This window comes from Vombatus ursinus, unplaced genomic scaffold (assembly GCF_900497805.2).
Source record: "Vombatus ursinus unplaced genomic scaffold, bare-nosed wombat genome assembly UNPS02014789.1, whole genome shotgun sequence".
Classification (NCBI taxonomy): domain Eukaryota; kingdom Metazoa; phylum Chordata; class Mammalia; order Diprotodontia; family Vombatidae; genus Vombatus; species Vombatus ursinus.
Window position 1 is genome coordinate 20514145 of NW_020954567.1, and position 22932 is coordinate 20537076.

Consider the following 22932-nt stretch of genomic DNA (forward strand, 5'->3'; position numbering starts at 1 on the left):
GGGACCAGTCATCCTACTCCAAGCTCCTTCCCCCCCCCCCCCCCCCAGCTCTCGCCCGGAAAGGAAGACTTGGGAGGGGGTTAACGACACTGCCTCCTCCCGCAGGAGGCCGGGCTCGGGGACTGCGCAGCGCGAGCTTTCAGTATTTGTTAGCCTTTGTCCCCTTCCCCAACCCCCTCCAGGCCTTCCTCTTCCCCAAGCCAGCAAAGCTTATGTAACCACCTAGTGTCACTTTGCTCTGGGGAGCCCATGACAGAGGACCGAGGTCACTTCTCTAAGGCATCAGGTAGATTAGGTTCCTGCCAACCTGCAGGTGCCCAGCAAACATCTGAGCGCTTATCTGTACAAAGCACTTTGTTAGGCCTAGGGGAGATACACATTCAAAGCCTTTGAAGCCCCATTGGGTGATAAAACACAACAAATATTTTAAAGGGAGGGGGCGAGTGAACCTAGGTTTTTTTCCTGGGTGAAGCTTCATTTATGGATGTATATCAGCAACTTTTCTGTAATGTATAATTTTAGAAAGGAAGAAAGTAAACCTCTGAGAACACTCCACTTGACCAGGGTCCCAGAGCACGTCAGGACTTACATCTTCCAGACCCCAAGTCCAACCTCCCGAACCGCTACCACTTGCCTCTTAATTTTATGTATAAATAATATGATTCTATGGCAAATGCCCTTGATGCAAAGCAAAGTATTCTCAGGGGTCTGTGAAGCAAGATTATTACCAACAAAGCAATCACAAGGATAGGAATTCAAGGGGGTGGGAAAGGGGGAAACGATATTCCACACATCTAAGTGATATCGGATACAGCTTGGGGTTTGGACTTAGAAAGACCTGAGTTTGAATCCTGTCCCAGTTTTCTCATCTATGAAATAGTGATAATAGTAGTACATCATGCCTCCCAGGGTTGTTGTGAGGATCAAATGAGATATTAGTAAACTACTTTGCAATCCTTAAAAAGCTATGTAAATGCTAGCTATTATTGTTAGTTAGCATGAGCAAAGGTAAGTAGTTGGGACTGCTCAGGGTCTGTTTGTGAGACACGGGCACCGCTGAGTTAGTCTGAACCTTGAATGTCTGGAGGGCAATGTTTGAAAAAGCTGGAAAGGTCAAGAGGTTTTAGAGTGTGGAGGGCCTTGAATGCCAGGCAGAGTGTCAGACCATTTAAAAAAACAAACTTTTTTTTTTAAGCAAAGGAGTGATGTCATCAAGGAGACGTGTAAAGAAGATGATGCTAATAGAGATATGAAGATATGGGCTGGAGGTAGGAGAGGTGAAGGCCCACAAGGAGGCTATTGGAGTATGATCCCAGTGGGAGGAAATGAGGATCTGCACCAGAATTGTGGTAAAAGGGAACCAGGAGAAGAAGGATGCAAGACATTGTGGAGATCTGAACTCTGGTCCTTGGAATTCCACTAGATAGCAAAGGTACAGAGAGGGAGGAGTCACTGGTGAATGTTGAGCCCGTAGAGTTGTCATCAATCTTCTGAAAAAAGTATGTTTTCTAGGGAAGCTCCCTCAGGTCCCCAGTTTTGGGTTTCTTCATTAGCCAGGCAGCTAGGGGGCCCAGTGGATAGAGTGCCAGGCCTGGAGTCAGGAAGACTGGAGTTCAAATCCAGCCTCAGACACTTCCTAGCTATGTGACCCTGGGCAAGTCTCTCAACTCTGTCTCAGTTTCTTCATCTGTAAAATGAGCTGGAGAAGGAAATGCAAACTACTCTAGTATCTCTGCCAAGAAAACCCCAAACAGGATCACAGAGTCAGACACACCTGAATCAACTGAACAGAGCAGAAGCACTCCGTCAGCATGTTTGGAATCCAGCCACACAGCAATACCTTTGCTTCACAGGGGGCCTGGGGAGCTGCTAAAGCTGTTGAGTCTAGTCTGAGATAACTTTCTTTGGAGAGGCAGTGTGGTAAGATGGAAAGAATGTGGTCTCTGGAGTCAGAAGCCCTGGGTTCAAATCCTTCCTCTAACATTTGCTAACTTGGGCCTCAGTTCTCTTTTCAAAGTAAATAATGAAGTTGAATGAGATGTCGTATGGAATGAGGAAAACATTAAGTCCTGCGCATGTACACAAGACGGTGGAAAGAGCTGGGGATAATAAGGAAAAGTAAAGTCTCTGCCCTTGGGGAGCTTACATCCTAATGGAGGAGAGGACAGGTATGGAAGGTCAGATGGAAAGATCCCACATCCCGAGGGTACAACAGCAAAGTGATGATGCCTGTTCTTTTCTACTGAACCATTTGAAAGTAGCAAGGAGTTGGATGACAAGCACTTCCCTTCCTGGGTCTTCGGTAGCCGAGGCAGCTGCAGCCTGCCTCCCCACAGGTGCAGCTTCCCAATATGATGGCTGAGGCCCTGAAGCATCGCTATACCCTGAGCTATCTCCATCAGGACCTGAAGGGAGATAGTGGTCCGGCTGGTGCTGGTGGTTTGACTTGCCTGGCACATGCTGCCTCCCACCTTTCCCTCGAGGTACCCTGATCCTTCATCGAAGTTGGCTTCCTTGCCCCGCCACAGTTGGTGGGGAGGATTGGCCTCTTCTCCAGCTCCAAGGAGTTGCTCTCCTAGATGACTGTTAGGGCTGAGCTAGAATCTTGAGACTGGTGTCTTTTTGCCTCTTTGTATCCCCACTGATTAGCACAGTGCTGGAACAGAGCAGGCACTTATTATTTATTGATTGATTGGGGGGGGGTGCTGCTGCAGAGATACCATTGCCAGGGCTCCTGTGCCTGTTTGCCTGATGGTGGTACTTGGTCAGCATCTGTTGCTGCTTGTGATAAGGAAGATGGATTCCTTCTCCATAATTTCTCCCTTCAATGAAGGCTGAGGAGTCTGGACTGGAATCAGGTCTGATAGTCTGGGAGACACTATTATTCTCAAGGTGTTGGCCTGTGTCTGTAAGGCTCCAAGAGGAAATGACTTAGCTGGCACATGCTGTCTCCTCTCTTTCCTTCAAAGTACCTTCCTGCTTCAGCTAGGCTGGTGTACCTGCTGCTATGATTTTATGATATGTTGAGCTCAAGGTCATAGGACTCCAAGGCCTCCATCCACTATACCAGGTCCTAAGTGGAGAGCTGTAGGATCATAGGTGGAGGGCTGGAAAGGACCAAAGAGGGCAGCTAGTTCAACCCCTTCGTTGTACAAAAGGACTCAGAGCAGGGCTGACGTAATTTGGCAGCTGTGTGGATCACAGATTGGAGAGGGGAGAGCTTCGGAGGCAAGGAGATCGTTAGGAGATAATTGCAATGGCTCAGGTGAAAAGTGATGAGAAGCCTGATGACTGGTCATGTGAGTGGAGAGAATTAACAAGCTGGCAACCCATCCTGGGAGTGGAGGGGTTAGAGGGAAGAGTCAGGGGCAACTGAATTTGTGTAGCCGAGTGACTAGAAGGGTGACACCTTGAAAGAAGGAAGAGCCATGGGACTGAGCAGGGAGAGAGGGATTTTCTGTTTTGAACATGTTGAGTTTGAGATTTGTATTAAGGACATAGAGCCAGAAATGTCAAATAAGCATCGGGAGTTCTGCAGCTCAACAGAGGTAAGAAATGGATAGATATATAGATTTGAGATTCATGTGTATAGTGATTTTGATCAAACTCAAGAAAGCTACTGAGATCACACAGAGAAAGGCTTTATATATAGAGAAGGCTCAGGACAAAGTCCTTAGGAGGACAAAATTAGAGGGTGGGAATATAACAAAGGAGACTGAGGAGCAGGCATCTCTTAATTCCTTATCTGATGTTTTATCATTCCATCTTTCTTTATGCCTTAGGAGCCCTAACCCTTCTCTTCATCCTGTGTTCTTCCATCCCTCCGACTCCTTAGTTCTTTCACAGGCCGTCACTTCACTGGCTAGCTCCTCCTTTCTTCATCTCATCCCTTGAGGAATCAGTTCAACCTTATTCTATCCCCTGCATCAGTGGTGTCAAATGCAAATAGAATCTATCTCTGCTGCCCTCACATCAGCTTAGAAAACCACTAATTAAAGTGATATCCATTGTATATATATATTTTTTAATTTTTAGGCAATTGGGGTTAAGTGACTTGCCCAGGGTCACACACCTAGTGTCAAGTGTTTGGTCTGAGGCCAGATTTGAACTCAGGTCCTCCTGACTTCAGGGCTGGTGCTCTATATCCACTGCCACCTAGCTGCCCCGATTGTATGTATTTTTATTTTGGTAAACACTTCTCAATTACATTTTAGTTTGTAATTATAGGGGAGTTTGATACCTCTGCTCTACACTGGAGTCCCTTTACCCCTTTTCACTGATCATGCCTTTCCAAATCCTAATGGATTACTCCCACCATCTGCTTTCTTCATTCTTATTCACGTTGTGGCTGAACAGAATCATCAAACTGTGTTGATTGGGTCCACTACAAATTTGTTTTACCTAATCTCAACTGAACCCTCACTGTAGCAAGGCAATCCTTTGACATCTTCCTAATTGATTCACTAGTCCACTTGCCACAGTGAACATTCTAAACCTCATGATTCCTCCTCAAGCTTCCCACAGCACTCCCACTCTGAATTTTTTCAGAGGAATCCCTTGCCTCATGCTTCACTGAAAAGAAGCAACAGCTCCCTCTTCTTCCCTTATTCTCATCTCACATCACTCAGATACATTCTCCCGTTACTTCCCTCACCCTATTTCACATGAAAAGGTTGCTCTTCTACTTCCAAAACAAGCCCCTGCTCTCATCTCCTCCCTCTCACTCTCTAATCTCCAGTCCCTGCCTGTCTAAAGAAGCCTATGTCTATCCTATCCTTAAAAAATCCTCACTTGATCCAGTAATCCTGCCTACCTGTCATCATCGATCTCTCCTCCCCTTCTGGGATAAAACAGAAAAGCAACATCATTTATTCTCCTCTTAACCCTCTGCAATCCAGCTTTGGATTTCATCACTGGATTGCAGTTGCTGTCTCCAAGGTTACAGTGATCTCACAATGGCCACACGGAATGGCCTTTTTTCATTCCCAAGCCTTCGGAAGCCTCTCATCAACCTCTTCCCTGTATATCCTCTAGGCTTTCATAACATTGCTTTCTCCTGGTCCTCCTCTCTGTTTGACCATTCCTTCTCAGTTTCCTTTTTGCTATCTTTATTCAGGTCATGTCCACTAACTGTGGATGTTCCCCAAGGCTCTATCCTGGGACCTCTTATCTCCTCTCCATATACTATTTTGCTTGGTGATCTCATCAGCTCCCATAGGTTAAATTATGATCTCTATGCACATTATTTACACTTTTTTAATGGTTTTCTAAATTTTATTTATTTTTAGTTTTAAGCATTCACTTTTATAAGATTGAGTTCTAAAACTTTTCCCCTTCTTCCCTTCCTCTTCTCCAAGATGACATGCAATCTGACAGACTATATGTGTACAACATATTAAATATATTTCCACATTAGTCACACATACATATATGTTGCCAAAAGCTAACGTGTGTATATACACAATATAATCTGTATCTATCTCCAGCCCTAGTCTCTCCCCTAAGCACTAGTTTCCAATCATGAACTGCCTTTTGAACATCTCCAACTGCATGTCCTGTAGGCATCTCAAACTCAACATGTCCAAGACATTACTCTTCATACCTGACCCTCTACTCCTCCAAACATCCCTATTACTTGTCTTTGTGTGTGTTTGTGTGTGTGTGTGTTTTTTTTTTGGTGAGGTTAAGTGACTTGCCCAGAGTCACACAGCTAGTGAGTGTTGTGTCTTGAGACCGAATTTGAACTCCAGTCCTTCTGACTCCAGGGCCAGTGCTCTATCCACTGCACCACCTAGCTGCCCCACCTATTATTTATTTTTTAAAGTTTTTTTTGTTACATTTTAAGTTTCAAACTGTCTCCCTCTCCCCCTTCCCACCCCACCCCCCCGCCCTGCACCTGAGGCCACCAGTTGACACATACAGATACACGTACGTGTGTATATATATGTAAAACCATACTATGCATACTTTTTTTTTAATCAGTTCTTTCTCTGGAGGTGGATAGCATCTTCCTTCATAGGTCCTTTGTAGTTGATGTGAGTATTTATAGTACTCAGAATAACTTAGTCATTCACAGATATTCTTCGAACAGTATTGCTGTTGTATACTTTGTATACAATGTTCTCTTGGTTCTGCTCATTTCACTTCCCTTATTACTTTCAAGGGCACCACTATCTTTCCACTTACCTCATGCTCACAACTTTGGTGGTGTCCTCAAATCTTCATGGGTCCCCATTCCACATATTCAATAAATTTCAAGTCTTGTTTATATGTTTCTTTTATGTATGTTCCCTTATCTCCACTCACATAACCATCACACTGGTACAGGTTCTTATCACCTCTTCCCTTGACTACTAAAATACCGTTGGGATCTTTCTCCCTACCTCATCTCTCCCCACTCCAATCCACCCTTCACTCAGCTACCAGTGATTTTCCTAAAGCACAGGTCTGATCTTGTCACCCCCTTCCCCTATTCAGTAAACTGTAGTGACTATTACCTTCAGGATCAAATATAAAACTTTTTTTTTTTTTGTCATTTAAAGTTCTTTACAAGCTGGCTAACTCAGGAGGAAACACTTCTGGTGAATTCATTAAACCAAGAGCCAATAGCTCCTGCTGGTCATCAAAGGTAGGGCTAGGAGTAATATTAAGAACAGCTAACATTTATATAGCACTTTAAGGTTTGCAAATGTTTTAGTTATATTCCCCCCATAATTTATTTAGCTGTTCACAATTAACACTTACTTTATTTCTAGTTTTTGCTACTACAAAAAGTACTTCTGTAATTCTGACCTTATTTTCCTTCCTTCAGTCTTAATCCCATGGTTGACCAGTTCAAATGTACACTATCCTCTCCCCTTGAATTCCTTGCTTTCTCATGCTATCTCTAGTTTTATCCTGTTCAATCCCAATGTGCTACGAAAGATTTATGGAGAAAATCCAGAAACCATGCCAACTGATTTCAGTGCAGAATTAATGTTTTTGAATGGCAAGCAGGCCCCCACTCCTACACAATGATCCCTTTTAAAAAATTCACCCTTGATTCTCTATCCTATTCTTTAAAATTTTCCCATTTCCCTCCCTCTATAATCTCTTCATTAGGAAAAAAAAAACTCACCAAAACAAAACCAAAACCCAGAGCCCTCAATACATAATAAACACATTGTCCAGGTAAAACGAATTTCCACATTGTCCATGTTGAAAATTACGTCTCTCTGCATTTTAAAGATCATCACTCTCTGGCAGGAGGTGAGTAGTGTCTTTTATCTTCATTCTTTTATTCTGGTGCTTTATCATTGGGTTGATCAGCGATTCAAAGTCTTTCGAAGTTTTTTTTTTCTTCCACAATGTTGTCATGGAACACATTATTCTACCTCCGCTCACTTTGTTTTGCATTCGTTCAAAGAGGATGCACAGCTTGCTCTGAAACTGTCCATTTCATCATTTCTTACGACACAAGAATATGCCATTCTACATCACAATTTGTTTAGCCATTTGCCAAGAGGTCACTCCCTTAAGTTTCTAATTTTTGGCTACCATGAAAAGAGCTGAGATGAATAGTGTGCTGGTTCATTAATCCAAAAGCAGGAGTTTCCAATTCGACATATCTGACACGTCAACTTTTAACATTCTCTTTCTACTTCAAACTTGAACCCCATTCCAAAGTTTGGCCCAACTGAGTAATTCAGCAAGCACTTACTAAACATCTAGTAAAGTACTTGCCTAGGTCAGTGCTCTTTCTCTACTCATTATTTTCTTTCATTCCTCTCATCTCGTTTTCTACCCTTTTTCTTTGTTCCTCCATTTATTTGACTTCCACCCCTGTTCTTAAATCCCCCCCACCACCACTACACCAAAGCTTGAATGTGGCAGCTGCCCTGGGCATGAACCTCTGGCCAATTTCAGAACCCACAGCAGTGGACTGTTAGAGAAGTTAGTCCTCTGATGCAGTTGGTTGATGGCTAGGGTTATCAAAAGCTGCCTGGATATTCTCCAAGTCAAAGCAGGTTTAAGTACTTCTGTTTGACAGCTGGCATAGATCTGCCCTTCATGAAGTACCTTGGCTTGTGATTCTTTTGGCCCCAAATGCATTACAGAGTGTATTGTCTAACATTTGTGTTCCAGTATTAGACCTATAAACAAATAATATTTTATATTCAATAACTCTCAAAGCAATTTGCTGTTAAATGGTGGTGGTGTTCAGTCATTTCAATTGTATACAACTCTTCATGACCTCATGTCGGGTTTTCTTGGCAAAGATATGGGGTGGTTTGCCATTTCCTTCTCCAGCTCATTTTCCAGATGAGGAAACTGAGGTAAACAGGGCTAAATGACTTGCCCAGGGTCACACAGCTAGGAAGCGAGTACAGATTTGAACTCAGGTCTTCCTGACTCCAGGCCTAGCATTCTGCACCAATAAGTGGTTTTGTGACCTCTTAAAAGATGCTCTTAGAAGTCACCCTCACCGAACAAACAAAAAGACAGCAATCTTAGCATTACTAGTTGTTCCTTGAGATCAGAAAAAACCTGAAGACAGTGTAGACTTGCAGACCACTAAGAACGTACTTTTATTAGGTTAGAAGCCTCACAGTAGACTTAGGAAGGTATGAGATGTAATGGAGAGTCAATAGTGATAATAGCATGACAGCTACCTCCTGTGTTTCTCATAGCTGAGAGATTGAATCAGGAAGTTAATTATATGCACAACTAAATTGACTGTAGCCCTTCTACAGTTATCAAGGATTACCCAGTTTATTAAAGCAGCTTAGTAGCCTAATTACCTGACACCACTGAAATCAAAGTAGCCATTTTTTCCACCTTTACCGAGAGGTTCACACTTTCCCAAAATGCTAGCTCTGAACATCTTGTGGATCTTTGTATTTGACTTCTGATGTGAGACAGGGAGAGAGAAAAGGTTTTCTGAAGAGTAAATTGGCTTTGGGAAGATGTGGCCTACCTATGGTAACATTTACAGGAGAAAAACATTCCCTTTACTGAGAAAGAAGTATCTTGGCCTCATGACTGATCACTTCTCCTGCACAAAGTATCCAGCGTTCCTAATGAGCAGTGACCAGAATGGCGTCGGTGATACTTGCTCCTCCTCTGTCATATCCGTGGGATAGACAGGAAGCCACATCAGCAGTGGGAAACTAGGAGCTGTCATCGGTGTCTTACCTTTCAGTGTTTCATCAACAGAGATTTCCTCAAATAACCATTTGGAGGGGAGTTCTTAAATGTCCCTGTGATGAGAGGTCTGGAGGCAGATGACTTACCTACATTTTAAATCTCTCAAACTTACCAGGTAGGACCTTGGACAAGTTCCTTGGGCCTCAGTTTTCTCATCTGTGAACTGAGAGCTGGACCTGCCAGTTTGATCCAAAGCCTCTACATTACGATACAGTAGGGGAGTTACCGTTACCTCAGCCACTAATAAGGAAGCCTGTAACTCCACAGAGGGATTTCTTTATGGTCAAAATGAAAAATGTTCATTTCCACCTTAAATGTGATCTGCTTTTATCCATTGAGACATAACCATCCCCTTCCTCTCTACAACCTTGCCCTCTAAGAGTGCAGTTACCTACACACAGATGCTTCCTGGTTCTACCGCTAGCACCTCTTTCCATAGTCCTAAGGTCTATCCTCCAGTTACTTCCATTTTTGATGGCCTTACCATCCCATAGTACCACTGACTCAAACAATGGAAGAGTACAATATGTTGTGTGAGTTAAGGTCCAGACATTTAAATTTAAATGGAATTTCTCCCAGTTTAAACTCAAGGCTCAATTACTGTCTTCTGTTGGCTCAAGGTTTTAGTGGTAGGGGTAATAAAGAACGGAAACTGTCTTTGTCTCCCCCCCCCCCCCCGCAAAAAAAGGATCAGAATCTTGAGACATCAAGAAACTGCCCTTGGTTATTCAAAGTCTTCTAATGAATAAAAATAAGAGTAATATCATAATATTGAAGACTAGGGTTTGAGAATTTGATGCAAGGTATCTTATTTTGCAAGTAATTTAAATAACCATCATTTGAGCTGCTGCAGGTATTGGGGAGGAGGGGGATTGTCTAGAAGGTAGAAAGCACTGTAAAAACCAGACAAGAGCTCAGCATCTTTTCATGTCACTTTAATACTGTACAATCTTCTTTATACAATTGTAACATGACTCCAAGAGCAGAAGTCAGAAATACAGTAGGAGCTGATAGATCTCAGGGAAGAAAAACGCCAGTAAGAGGAAAAAAATTCCTAGGATGGCTACTTGAAGTGATAATTTCCTTTGAGAATAAACAGTAAACATGGTTTTCCAATTCATGGTATCACTGGTTCTGTTTTGATGTGACACTGAAGCCATAGATGATTGCATTTTATTCCCAGGAAATGGATATCCCTGAACACAATCACCTTTTGTTTGTTCCACAGGAACCGGTCAATAGCTAAGGTAACCTGTCAAGATGCTCCAGTCTAGGGGAAACAGACTGCTAAGGGTTATCAGCTTCTTGGACCTGCTGGCCCTGGTTCTGTGATTATTAACATCCATGAGTGATGCAAACTATAGAATGTCCTCAATGGCTAGGGTAGAGCTCTACATAATACATGTGCAGACTTCCTAAAAACTTTGATTCCACTTTTCTTCACAGCTTGCCCCTAGTTAAATAGTTTTAAGGACATTTTTCTCTTCTCTCCCCACAAAGAATGGACAGTTTCTGCTTAGCTTTGCCATCTTCTATGTTATAATTGTAAATACAATACATAATAGTTCATGAAAAAAACAATGCTTGGCAACAGTTTTCATTTATTCAAACTTTATAGTTAACCTTCACTTTTTCCATTCCCCTGCTTTCATAAATATTTAAAGTTTACAGTTCCAACTTCCTTCCCTTGGATGGCTTATAGGCAACTCCTTTTATGTGTCTGGGTTTGGGATCTTTATCACCAAAACCCAGTGCTGATGATAGGAAATAATCACTTCAACCTCAAAAAAAAGCTCTTCCAAAAGTCATTAGTAGGCAGCTTGGCTGTCTTTTACTTGTCTTTATGGGGCTAATAAAAAAAGGTACATTTTAGTCTCATGCAGACTAGATAATTCCTATTTCACTGTGATAACATTATACTAGTACAGTGCTTCTCACTTTCCACTCTGGTTTTTGATAATGGGTATGCCAGCATCCCAGGTTAACATCTATGTTTTGCAGATGAGAAGGAAAGCACTGTTAATGCACACCAGGGCTGCAGTGTAACATAAGGGAGGTTAGGGTAAAGAAACTGAGATTTGTTCCATTATCAATGAAATTTAATGCTCTAGTAATAATGCTTGAATAACTCAAAAGTGGCTTTCAGATTTCAGTAATTCAGAAACCATGGAAAAAATAAAAATCAAATCACGTATATTCCATTCATTCTTACACAAGACTGGCTATGGCTAGTAGAACTGATCATTATGACCCAAAGGCAGAAGTGTACCCAATGGACAAGCTGTTGCTGTGGAGAAAGTGATTAGAGAGATACATGTCCTTAAGTGGTATTATACTGATAACGACTGTAGCCAGAAGGGAAGAACATTTCTTGAAAAAAAAAAAAAGTGAAAAACTGCTCATCAACTGATTGCACCAGGTTTTTAAGTGACAGAAGGTACTAACTTTTCTCTAACTATATTGGGAAGAAATTATGGCAATCAAATAGTCCCACAACAGTGGGATCACATTAATAGGTCACATTAGTTGGACATGAATGATGAATCTCCTTCTGAGTTTTCAATGAATATAAAATATCAATGTTTATCTATAAAGACAGGAATATTTTCAAGACCTATAGTCTACTGTGGGTCACTGTGTGTGAAAGTTAAAATGTACTTAACTTAATGTTAACATGGTCATCATTATTATTAACAGTAACATGTTAATAAGGTCAGTTTCAAATGACTAGCTACACACGTATTTTTTTTCTCTGCACAACTTTTGCACTGTTGGATGAAATCTCTGCAGGCAAATGACAGGAAGTGCCGGTTTTAAATGAGCCACAGGAAATGCATCTCATTACTTAATCACAGTTAGCGTCTCCCTAGTCTTTGGGGCCAGGCTCAGTTTCCTCATCTGTAAAAATGAGAGCTGAACCACATGATCTTTAAGATCCTTTCCACCTCTGGGGTTTAGAATGGTTTTCTACAGCACTTTTCTGTTTCATCAACATAATGCTAAAACTTAAGGCCAATCACTACGAGGTTCTCAGTGGTAAAATTAAAGGGACTAATGGCAGCTGAGACCCCAGCTGTTAACAACTCTCCAAGCCTAAGAGCCTGGAAGTTAGCCAATTGGGGATTGAACACTTCGAATGGTGCAGACCGACGTTGATAGTATTGAGGTAATATTCAGTAAAGCCACGAGAGATATTGTTCCTATTTAGCAATAACCCAGGTTTAAAACTGCTTCAGAGTTTACCATGTATCTCATGTATTTCAAAAAACCACGCTAGAGATGGGATGGTAATACAAGGCCTTATTTTAAAATGGGTAACATTTTCCAAGGCTGGGCTGAAAAAAGGCCCCATCCATTAAATCACAAAATTATACAAGTTGGAAGGACAGTCCAAGGACATCGATTCAAAAGCACAAAGGCAGCATTCGTGCCCTGCCCCCACCTCCTCGACTAGCCAGATTGTTGATGTTTCTCGTAAACCTGAATATCAGCAAAGGTGTGCAGAGTGATCTCTTCCAATGGGCACTGTCATCACTCATCAAGTGTTTATAGTCAGTGTTGGCAGAGAGTGCACTGTGGTCCATGAACTCTTTGGTTCTATCTCCTCAATACTGATGATATGGGCTAAAAAGTGGTTTCTGATTTAAAACAACAAAAACAATTTAAAAAGTGGAATTTTGAGAAAGTCGCTTGGGGGCGCTAGGTGGCGCAGTGGACAGAGCACTGGCCCTGAAGTCAGGAGGACCTGAGTTCAAATCCGGCCCTCAGACCAAACACTTGACACTTACTGTGTGACCCTGGACAAGTCACTTAACCCCAATTGCCTAAAAAAACAAAACAAAACAAAACAAAAAAACAATAAAGTCACTAAAAAGAGATTAGAGGTAGTACCTTCCCAGCTGCCAAAATCCACAACGTATGCTTTGCTTCCCATTCCTGCTGCTACACATGACTTGAAGTTAAGGTACTATGTATACATATTTATAAACACACTTAAAGTACACGCTTGCATTTAACATACAAGTCACAGAACTCCAAATGAAATGGATTTTTTTAAGAGGGGATAAGTAACACAGACGCTTACAGATGTTTCTTATTAATGGAAAGGGTCACTTTCTAGCCAGAAAGCTCACCCGAGGAAAAAAAAAATTTGGCAATCACTCCTTTACTTGCAGAAGGTAAAATACTTAACTACTGAGACAGATTTCAGTTACAGTTGTCAACTAGATTTCTTTTCACAGCCCTTAAAACCTCCTGAGGTAAAATGGAGTAAAAGTTGCCAAGTTGTTGGCTACCAGACTCATCAGTCTGTTCAATTCTGGATAAAAGCAGAGCTCTCGAAGGCTGCCAAGTTTCCTCTCCTCTCCTGCTCTGGCAGGAATTCTAAGATTGTAGAAGACCCATAAAAACACACAGAACACACCCAAAGCAACATCTCGTTGTATTACAGCACAGAACACACAGTGTAACGACATCTCACAGTCCACACGAGGATACGACCAAAACATCGGGGCTAGGAGTGTCCCATGGTTTTAGTTCTGAGCTTGGATTCACACTGTGGCAAACAATCTGGGTAGTTTTGTGCTCCCCCTGCCACGAATCTAGCAAATGTCACCTGCAACACCTTTCTAAGAAATATTTCTTCTTATTAACCTTTTGATTCATGGACACTATTTAATTCTCTAAGTTCTTAAAAAATGGCTGTGGGCCTGGGTGTAGTGGGAGACAATAAAAGGAAACCTTCAGTTGCTACACACAGCTCACAGGCAGGCCAGGGCACTGGTACCTCTGTGTTCTTACTATTCCACAGGCATCGAGGTGAAAGAGAACTCTGAGGGAACCAACGAAGTTTCCATTCAGACCTCATTAACTCCAGTGAACTAATGAAAAAATCTCTGCCACTCCAAACCCCCAGGGGCCTCCAGGCATGTAGTTTTCTTTTTCCTGCCCCAGCTGAAGGTTTTCTGAGGCCCTGCAAGTTCATACCAGTCTCACAGGGACTGACTGTGCAAACAGCAGACAACATGCTCAGACTCTGGCTCTATTTAGCTTGGCTAGAATTTGGGTTTGGGGGAAGGCCTGGCTCTTTCATTAATTTATTTATTTACTTTAAAGATGCTGATTAATAAAGCACAGCTCCTTAAGAAGCAGGAGGAGGCCCGGCCCCTGAATTAACAGTATATTTTAAACTGAGGGACTCCAGACTATCGAATTCTCTTAGTTCCCCTCAAAACTTAGCAGGCATCAAGCTGGTTCTGCCCAATCGTGTGGCAGGGCTGCTGCCAGTCACTGTTTGCAGTCATGCCTGGATCCAACCAGGGCAGTGAGCTGGCTCTGCAGCATGGGCTTTAAGAGAGACTCTGGTAATTAAGAAAAGTTTATTCAATGAGTTTGGTTCTCTTAATTTTTAGATTTCATTTTTCATTCATTTTCAAATTCATTACATTCCCTCTGGAGCTTTTGTCCTAAATTTCATTTGGAACTCAAGGTATGCCATTTCTACTAAAAACAGACAGGCACACAAGCCTGTCTTTCCATGCAGCACCAGGCTCTGAGCGTGCCAAGAGTACCTGGAGCTGGTTCATTTCAGAAAAGCCCTCAGAGGAACACATACGGCTTTTGCCCAACTTCAAAACTTTTAAAACTACTTCTTGCTGCCTTATGATAGGAAATTGCTCTTAACTCTCTGTGACTGGGGACGTTTGCAGGGGATGAGAACATCATATGTAAACTCTCGGAGAGTCTTCAGAAGAGGACAGAGAATCCTATTGTTTTTCATTTTCTTGAATTACTCAGCACTGAGTAGAATAGAGGCACCACTGATGCGGGATTCCAGTGATTCTGTGTATACCTAACCACCCCGACCTAGCAAGATAGCCAGCAGGTGCCAGACAAAAGGAAGGCTTCTGAAATGACCACACGCTAACTTTAAGACACCAGTCACCACTTACAAGGTGGACCTAGTGGCTTTTCTAATGTTGGCTACTTGTTTTGGAGACATTTTAGCCACATGTACCTAATGAGGATATATTTCATTGCTCTGAAGACTTTCTTTGTCTCAAAGACAACCACAGAACTGATTTTCTTAAGACCTTATAAAATACAAGTAATTGAGTGGATTATGAGTGAAGCCATTCATGATGACCAAAATTATTTTTTGCTAATTTAAAAAACAATAAAGAGTGGTCATTTATAATATATCAGAGTCAGCTGAGTAAGGAGTGTAAACGCAGATATCAACCAACCCTTTTATTTTATAAATCCATATTTTAGCATCCACAGAGTCAAATTTCCTCACCTACCATGATCCTGGGGAAAAAAAAAGGATGGTATCCTTTTTTGAAAAGCATTACAAATATCCAGTATTAAAAATTGCAATTCAAAATTAGCCTAGGCCAATACATAATTACAACTGAGGAAACTGGTGAATACTGAGGAGTGACTCAAAAGGACAAGGACACTCAAGATAAGGTTGAATTTCCATCTCAATGCTCAGACCTCTCCCAGCCTTTTCAGTCCATCCTCTGTCTTTTGGTTGAGCCCAGAATTCCATCAATGTGAATCCTCTTCCCCCCATGCAGAGCACAAGTCCTCATGAGTTGCTGGGGCCAAAGCAATTCATCACATGGGAGCCAACCTCCGATGAGGAACCTATCCTAACTTAACTAGGCCTATGTTTTCCAGGCATGGCCTTTGAGAACCTAGGCTTACAAACTGCTACTTTAATATAGTTAATTTATTAGGGAAGGTTATAAAAATATCCTATTTACATGTGCATGTGTTTGAGGCATTTGAAGAATAATCAAAAAGCCTGACGTTTAGTCGGTCGGCAGTCTGGGTTTCCATGAAAATTACCTTAAACTAAGTATGACAAAGCATTTGTCAGTTTCATTTGGAATTGGCTCAGTTATTCAAATGGAAGAGAGTAAAAAAATCAATTGCTTCCTTAAGCAAACAAATAACCAAAATCACCCAGCCACCCTAGTTATTATAAACAGGTAAGAAAAGTCTGGTCCAGGGCAGAGGTTTAGCTTGCTGATTTTCAGCCTTGGAATGAATAAAACATCGGCAAGCCTCCTCTTCCCCATAACAAAACAAAAAACAACAGTATAGAGTGGAAATGAGACAGCTCCTAACCAGGAAGTTTACACAACTCTTTCAAGTAGTCCATGAAGCGCTCTGCAGTGACAGCATGGAATGTGCACCAAGTGAAGGCTAAGGTTAGTACAGGGAGCAGGAAGCCACAGAGGGGCACATTTGGGTCTCTGACTAAGTATGCAAACTCTCCTTGAAGCACTCAGAGCCACAGCTCACATCTGTTTTACCCCAAATGGTTTCTCCATGTTCAGCGAGTATAATTTCCACTGAATGAAACAGGACTTGGCCGGGAATCTGGTCCCAGCACTTACCCCTCTACTGGAGTCTGGGTGAAGTGACACCCTGGCCCAGGAATCACCGAATTTACCGTTATTGGATACCGTGCCTGAGTCTTCTACCTTCCTTAATGACCAGCAAAGGTGGAGGTGAAGTACACCCAGCAGCCTGGTTTCTGGAACAATTTGTTTTAGATAAGACAGTGGCATTTGATAAAGGGAAAAAAGGGGAGGGAGGGAGGGAGAAAAAAATTCCCCAAGAAAAAAGTGGAAAGACCTTGCAAAAGCAACATAACTGACATTTGCTGATTCATTCCCTGCACTTCGGAGGGAGGAAAGAGAAACAGCAGCTGGTTGTGTGCACAGCAGGAGTGGTGATGCACACCTGCTGGGAGTCCCAACACCTGGGAGGGAGGCCAGCTTCCACTTTACCTCCAACGGCTTTGTAAGGCTGATACTGTAGCAGCAGCTGCCACGGGCATTGATTTACAGAGAAAATCCAAGTCTGGGGGTAAGAGTTCTTCGGAGCAAAATTAAAAAGGTGGCAACGTTAACTGTGCTGACTTTTCCTTTCTCCCTTCCCATTTTCTCAAGGGGGAACGAGCAGCATCCAAAGAAGGCTTGTCCATCACAGCACTAGAAAGAGGATGAGCACTACCAGTAAGATCCCAAAGAGAACGATGATCGCACACCACTGGCGACGATCTGGAAAGCAAGAAGATGTGAATTAACTTTGCACAGAGAGATGTGCGCCACAGGAAACAGGGGACGGAGCTCCTCATGGCGGCAGGCTGTCAAGCAGAGGCCCTCGGTGCATGCTGTGGACAGGCATGGGATTTGGTGACCTGAGGTCCCTTCCGACTCTGCAATGCTACAAAATGTACACCATCCAACTTGGACCTGCTGTCAGGGCTCTGCAAGCACGTGCTGTTTCTGGTCTAAAGTGAAAGTCCTGCTGGTCTCCAGAAAGGTTGTATCATGGCACAAGTATTTATTTGCTTTGTGTACAAAGGCTCTAGTTAAAACCTGATCTCAGTTTCCTGCTGCTTGATTACCGTACTGCTTAAAAAAAAAAAAGTGGGGGGTTTTGCTGATATTAGTGCTACAAATGAAAAGACCATGTCTTTTAATTATTCACCAAAAATGAAATTAGTAAACTATAACAGAATTCCTTTTCTAGGTGCTGATGGAAAGTGGAAGGAAAAAAGGGACAGCTAGGTGGTGTAGTGGATAGAACTCTGGCCCTGGAGTCAGGAGTTCAAATCCAGCCTCAGACATGTGACAGAGATACTAGCTGAGCAACCCTGGGCAAGTCACTTAACCCTGATTGCCTCACCTTAAAAGAAAAAAAAAAAGTGGAAGGAAGATAAAAGCTGGTTTGAGATGCGGAAAGTGAATGTCTACAGCATCAAGTCCCCTAAAATAGGCCATATATCTTAATTCTACACAGCATCTTTTGAATTTTTGATGACGAGTCAAATAATAATAGCAGTAATAGTCATAAATACATATGTTCATTCCTAGAATCTCTTTCTTCTTAAGTTCTCTGCCTCAGCACCAATTGTAGAGGCAGAGAAAGGAAAAGTAAATTGGTTGGAGTGGGTCAGTTAAGAAAGTTTAGCATTAAATTAACAGCTGAATAATATTTCCTTAGATGTAGATGGTACCTAGAACTGTTTCCTAAGCTTTTTTGGGGGGGGGGCAGGGGGTTATTCTTGACTTTCAGAGAAAAGAGTTTTGAGGTATATAGGCCATAACAAGTTAATTTGGGGTTGGGGGATGGAGAATGTAGAGAAACAGCTGATAGGGTAGGCTTTAGTCCCCTGAACACATGGGAGGTATTCAAAATCAAAAGAGGGTCCCTAAATAGAAAGGCAGGGGAGGACACTGAATACAAATTTTATCTATTTCCACAATCTTTCTAAGGTAAGCCTGAGATGTGTATGCCTTTCGCTACAGAAGAGCTGGGCTAGACTCTGAGCACAAATCCATCCCTGTGATCTGAACATACTATTCAAAGTACAGAGCATTATTTTCCAAATTAAAAAGATCTGGATCTTCGGAATACAAGAAGGAAAAAAAAAAAAAGCTTAAATCCTTCTAGAAAGTTTTACATTAATTAAGTTTAAATTTTAAAAAAATTTCCATTATAATTTTACTTAATTAAAATGAGGTGTATAAAGATGGTTATAGGCCAGGAAGGCAAAATTATGCCCCCCTGAAGTGGCAAAAGTACAGTGTAATTCTTACTATACAGATGATTTAGATCAAATTCTCAAAATATGCATATATTTTATATATATTTGATATATCTCTCTACTGTGAGAAAGCATTTCCAAATAGTCAACAATGAATATGACTGCTCTGGGGCAAGTAACAGCTTTCTTAAAATTTGTTTATTTACATTTTTAAATAGACAAGCAAATTTTCCAGAATTATTTAAAACAGATCTTGGCTATTTATTTTTAAAGTTTCACCTTAATTTAAAAACACAACCTTTCTCAAGAAACATAGTGGATATACTTCCTGCAAAAAACAGAGAAAGGAAGCCCATAAGCACACTTCCTGTTTTTTATTACCCCTGACATCCTGCTATTCTCAGGGGCCCATAGAATTCTAGTACCATATAGTTTTTCATCTTGTGCTTATCCATGGGTCTTTTCTTACTTATCAACCATCTCTTCCCTTTCTTCTACAGCTGCATTAAGTTGGGACTTTTTATCAAAGAAAAATGTGTTATGCCCAAGCTGAAACAGGCAAAGACTGTTCTTTTTAAGAGTGATTCCCCTTTGAGGTTGTAAATTGCTTCTGTGAAGCGTGGACTGGGTAACCCCGCGTATTTGTTATCCTGCTGGACTTCTCATAACTACTTCCTGTGAGTATGAATATCTGGAGCAAAAACCACATGGCTCTTTTTGACCTCAGGTGAGCAGTCTTACCCATCTGTACAAAGAACACAAAGTGCCTAAATCAACCATTTAGAGAAGATGAAGCAATACAAAAAGAGGAGATTTTTCTCCAGGCATGTTTTTTTCAAAGGGAAAGTTGAACTGCATTTTGAATTGATGGAAGAAATCACACAATATACCTAAAATAAAGTGAGCTTATTTTCTCTAAGACAGTTAACACAAAAATCAGTTTTATCCTCTACTGGGTCACTATGTTCCACTGTACTCAGAAAATGATTAGTTGGCCAATAATACCAAGTTGGTTTTTTTTTTTTTTCCACATGGCCCCTGGGAATGGGGATTCTGAGTGTGCATTAGACAGGGGAGGAAATGAAGTAGAGAGAAGACAACTTAGTGCCTCTCCCTGGAGAGAAGGGGAGGTATTCAAGAGAAGGTAGGAATTACATAATTTGGCACTGGATGGATATATGGAATGAGAGTAAGGAGTTGAGCTTTATCAAGGCTTGGTTGACACCAAGGTATTGAGTTTAGTGGGTGGTGCTCTGGAGAGTAATAGGAAAATTTGAAAGGGAAGGTCTGGGAGGAAATAAGTTCTGTTTTGGATGTGCTGAGTTAGATGCCTAGGAGACATCCAATTGGACGTGCCCAATAGGTAGCTGGGAATCTGGAATTTTTTGCCAAGACCATGTCACAAGATTTCCATATTAAAAATATAAAATTCTCATCCCCTCACCCTATCAACAATACATATAAAATACTGAAAAGCATGGGGTAGAAAGATAAAAATCAAAATGCCTGTGGTAACCAGTGTTTCGAGGATTGTAAAGAACAATATGCCCTCCCATATTTACTCTCTCTCAAAATAAATGTTTGACTTTTAAGATCAGTACCTACCGCTGGTCATATGGGACACTTTTGCAAGTTTCTTCATCACATTGTCCAGCCGAGACTGTGTGCTGTCCAACTCATGAGAGAAGTCATCTAACATTCTGGATAGAGAAGTAGATGGAGAAAGCACATGGTAAAAAAATACAAAGAAACCACATTGTACTCACTGGCCCAACACTTAATTAACAGGCAAAGTCCCAAAATCACAAGAGAGGCAAGACTCTAAAACAGCCTTTGTGAACTTTAAATGCATAAAATTACTTATGTTCATACTACAAGGGACTAAACCCCCAAAACAAGTCTCTCACCAGAAAAATAAAAAATATAGTTTAACAAAAGATAATTGATTCACCTAAGATAGTCTCTATTCACTAACTGCAGTATAGCTGGGGAAAATACAGCATAACACACTTGGGTGTGTGGCATCGGATACACTGGATACAGAGTCAGAAGTGTTGGATTTGAGATCCAGCTTGGACACTTAACTGGCTAGGTGACCTTCATCAAGTCACTATTTTTCTGGGCCTGTTTCCTCATCTGAAAAATGGGAATAATATTTGTACTCCCTACTTCATAAGGCTATTACAAAGTACTAAAGAAAGCATTTAATAAGTTGTAAAACATTATTATAAGTGTGAGCTCTTATAATATTTGACAGTTTCTCTGTTGGGGCCTTATTTTGATGCCTCATCGTGGTGTGGAGGTGATTGTATATGTTCTCAAAGAGGTTTCCAAAGGAGCCCAAATTCTAGGACACATGTCCTAACCAAGCTCCAAAGTCTTTTAAGTCAGGCCCAGCAATGGACTTTGTGTCAGTTATCTGGGCACCAACTCAGATTGAAAAACCTCATGGCCAAAGGGCTAGCCATAGAAGATGATTTGGGGATAGACAGGGGCACAACAATTCATATACTCTGGTGTGGGGAACTTTTCCATAATATCAAATCACATATCAATGAAATCCATGTAACAGTCATCTATAGCCAGGTTTCAAACTTTTGCAGTGTGGGCAGAAAAGAGTGGACCTGAACAAGATTAAAATGTAACTTCAAAATGTTTGACAAAATAAATAAAAATACAACAAAACACAGATAATTTTAATTTGTGGTTTTCTAAGTCAATATTTCTATTGAAACTAACAGTTGACTGTATATGTATGTCACCCACAGCCCAACACAATGACAGGCCTTATGCATTTACTACTATCAGAATCTCTTAGACAAGAAACAGCATGTTAGAGTAGAAAGAGAGATGGGCAGGAAACAGGATGGTGCCCATCAACTGCAGCACATGGATGGAATGAACATTACTGTACTGTAAGGAATGACATACAAGAAGAACTCAGACACCCAGAAAGACTTGTGTGAACTGATGAAGTATGAAGTAGGACCAGAACGATTTACACGATGATCACAATAAAGTAAAGGAAAACAATTCTCAAAGACTTGGGAACCTTGATCAGTGCAGATCAACCATGACTTCGGAGGAAGGAAGATGAAATTTGTCCTGGCCCCTCAGCAGAGCGCTGATGGACTTTAGTGCAGAATGAGATGTACATTTTTTTTGACCTGGCCAATGAATGTGTTTTGGCTGATTAGGCTTATTTGTTACAAGATGATTTACTGGAAAGTGATTTTTTTTTAAAAAAAACAAGGAAAAAAATGCCAATTTAGCATTAAAAATACAGAACCAAAAAGTTCATTAGAGGACATAAACTGGCTTTCATTACTAACTTGTTAAATTTAATATATACCTTTTGGGAGAGGAAAAAAAAAGCAAAACAAACTGCATGTACCAGAAGTTCAGTTTCTGTTCTTTGTGTATTTTACTTAATGTTTGCATTGTTGATGAAGTTTATAATGAACAGTCACCTCCCAGCGTTGTTGTAAAGGCCAAATGAGATAATACTTGGAAAAACATTTCATAAACCTTAAAGCTCCATATAAATGCTACCTATCATTATCATCATTGCTACAAAAGGAAAAGTGTTTTTCTAAAAAGGAAGGAAAAAGGAAAGCAATGGTCAGAATACCACCTCTGACACATAAGAACCAGTGACCACTGGTATCATCCACTTCGAACCTTAGTTTCCCCGTCTGTATAACAAGGAGAACAAAACTGACTCCTCACAGGATGAAGATCAATAAGCACTCTGCAAACCTTTAAGGGCCCAAATCAATGTGGTCCTATACCTATATCTAGATTAGTGCCAAGGTGGAATTCTGAAGGGGTCACACATCTTTGAGTTTGCCTGATTCCAAGTTACAGTCACGTAAAATATGGTCACTGGCTCCGGCCCAATGGCCATAAGCAGCAATGAATGTGAACAATGTAACTGACCTCTTCAGGGGAATTCACACAACATACTATAGCTAGTCTTTGGTAGAGACTCTTCTCTGTGTGTGTCTCTCCCCACACTCCATCCCCAAATAAAATGCCTAGCACATAGTAACGTACTGAAGGAAAAGTATAAAAATGACAGATACTCTTCTTAGACCTTGGTCCCCTTACTAGCCCAGTCGCTTAAAGCCAAAATAACTATAACTATAGGAATAAGTGGTTTACTCTAATATTGT

At 41.3% G+C, this 22932-nt stretch overlaps 1 protein-coding gene across 1 annotated transcript in view; it reads right to left on the reverse strand.

The window, feature by feature from the left end:
• Window positions 1–13225: 13225 nt before the first annotated feature.
• Window positions 13226–22932, reverse strand: part of STX6 (syntaxin 6) — a 54895-nt gene continuing 45188 nt past the window's right edge. The window contains exons 7-8 of the mRNA XM_027868386.1: window positions 20363–20457; window positions 13226–17264 (exon numbers count right to left, since the gene is read on the reverse strand). Coding sequence (XP_027724187.1) covers window positions 17188–17264; window positions 20363–20457 — 172 coding nt within the window. The 3' untranslated portion in view covers window positions 13226–17187. The remainder of the gene's footprint in view (window positions 17265–20362; window positions 20458–22932) is intronic.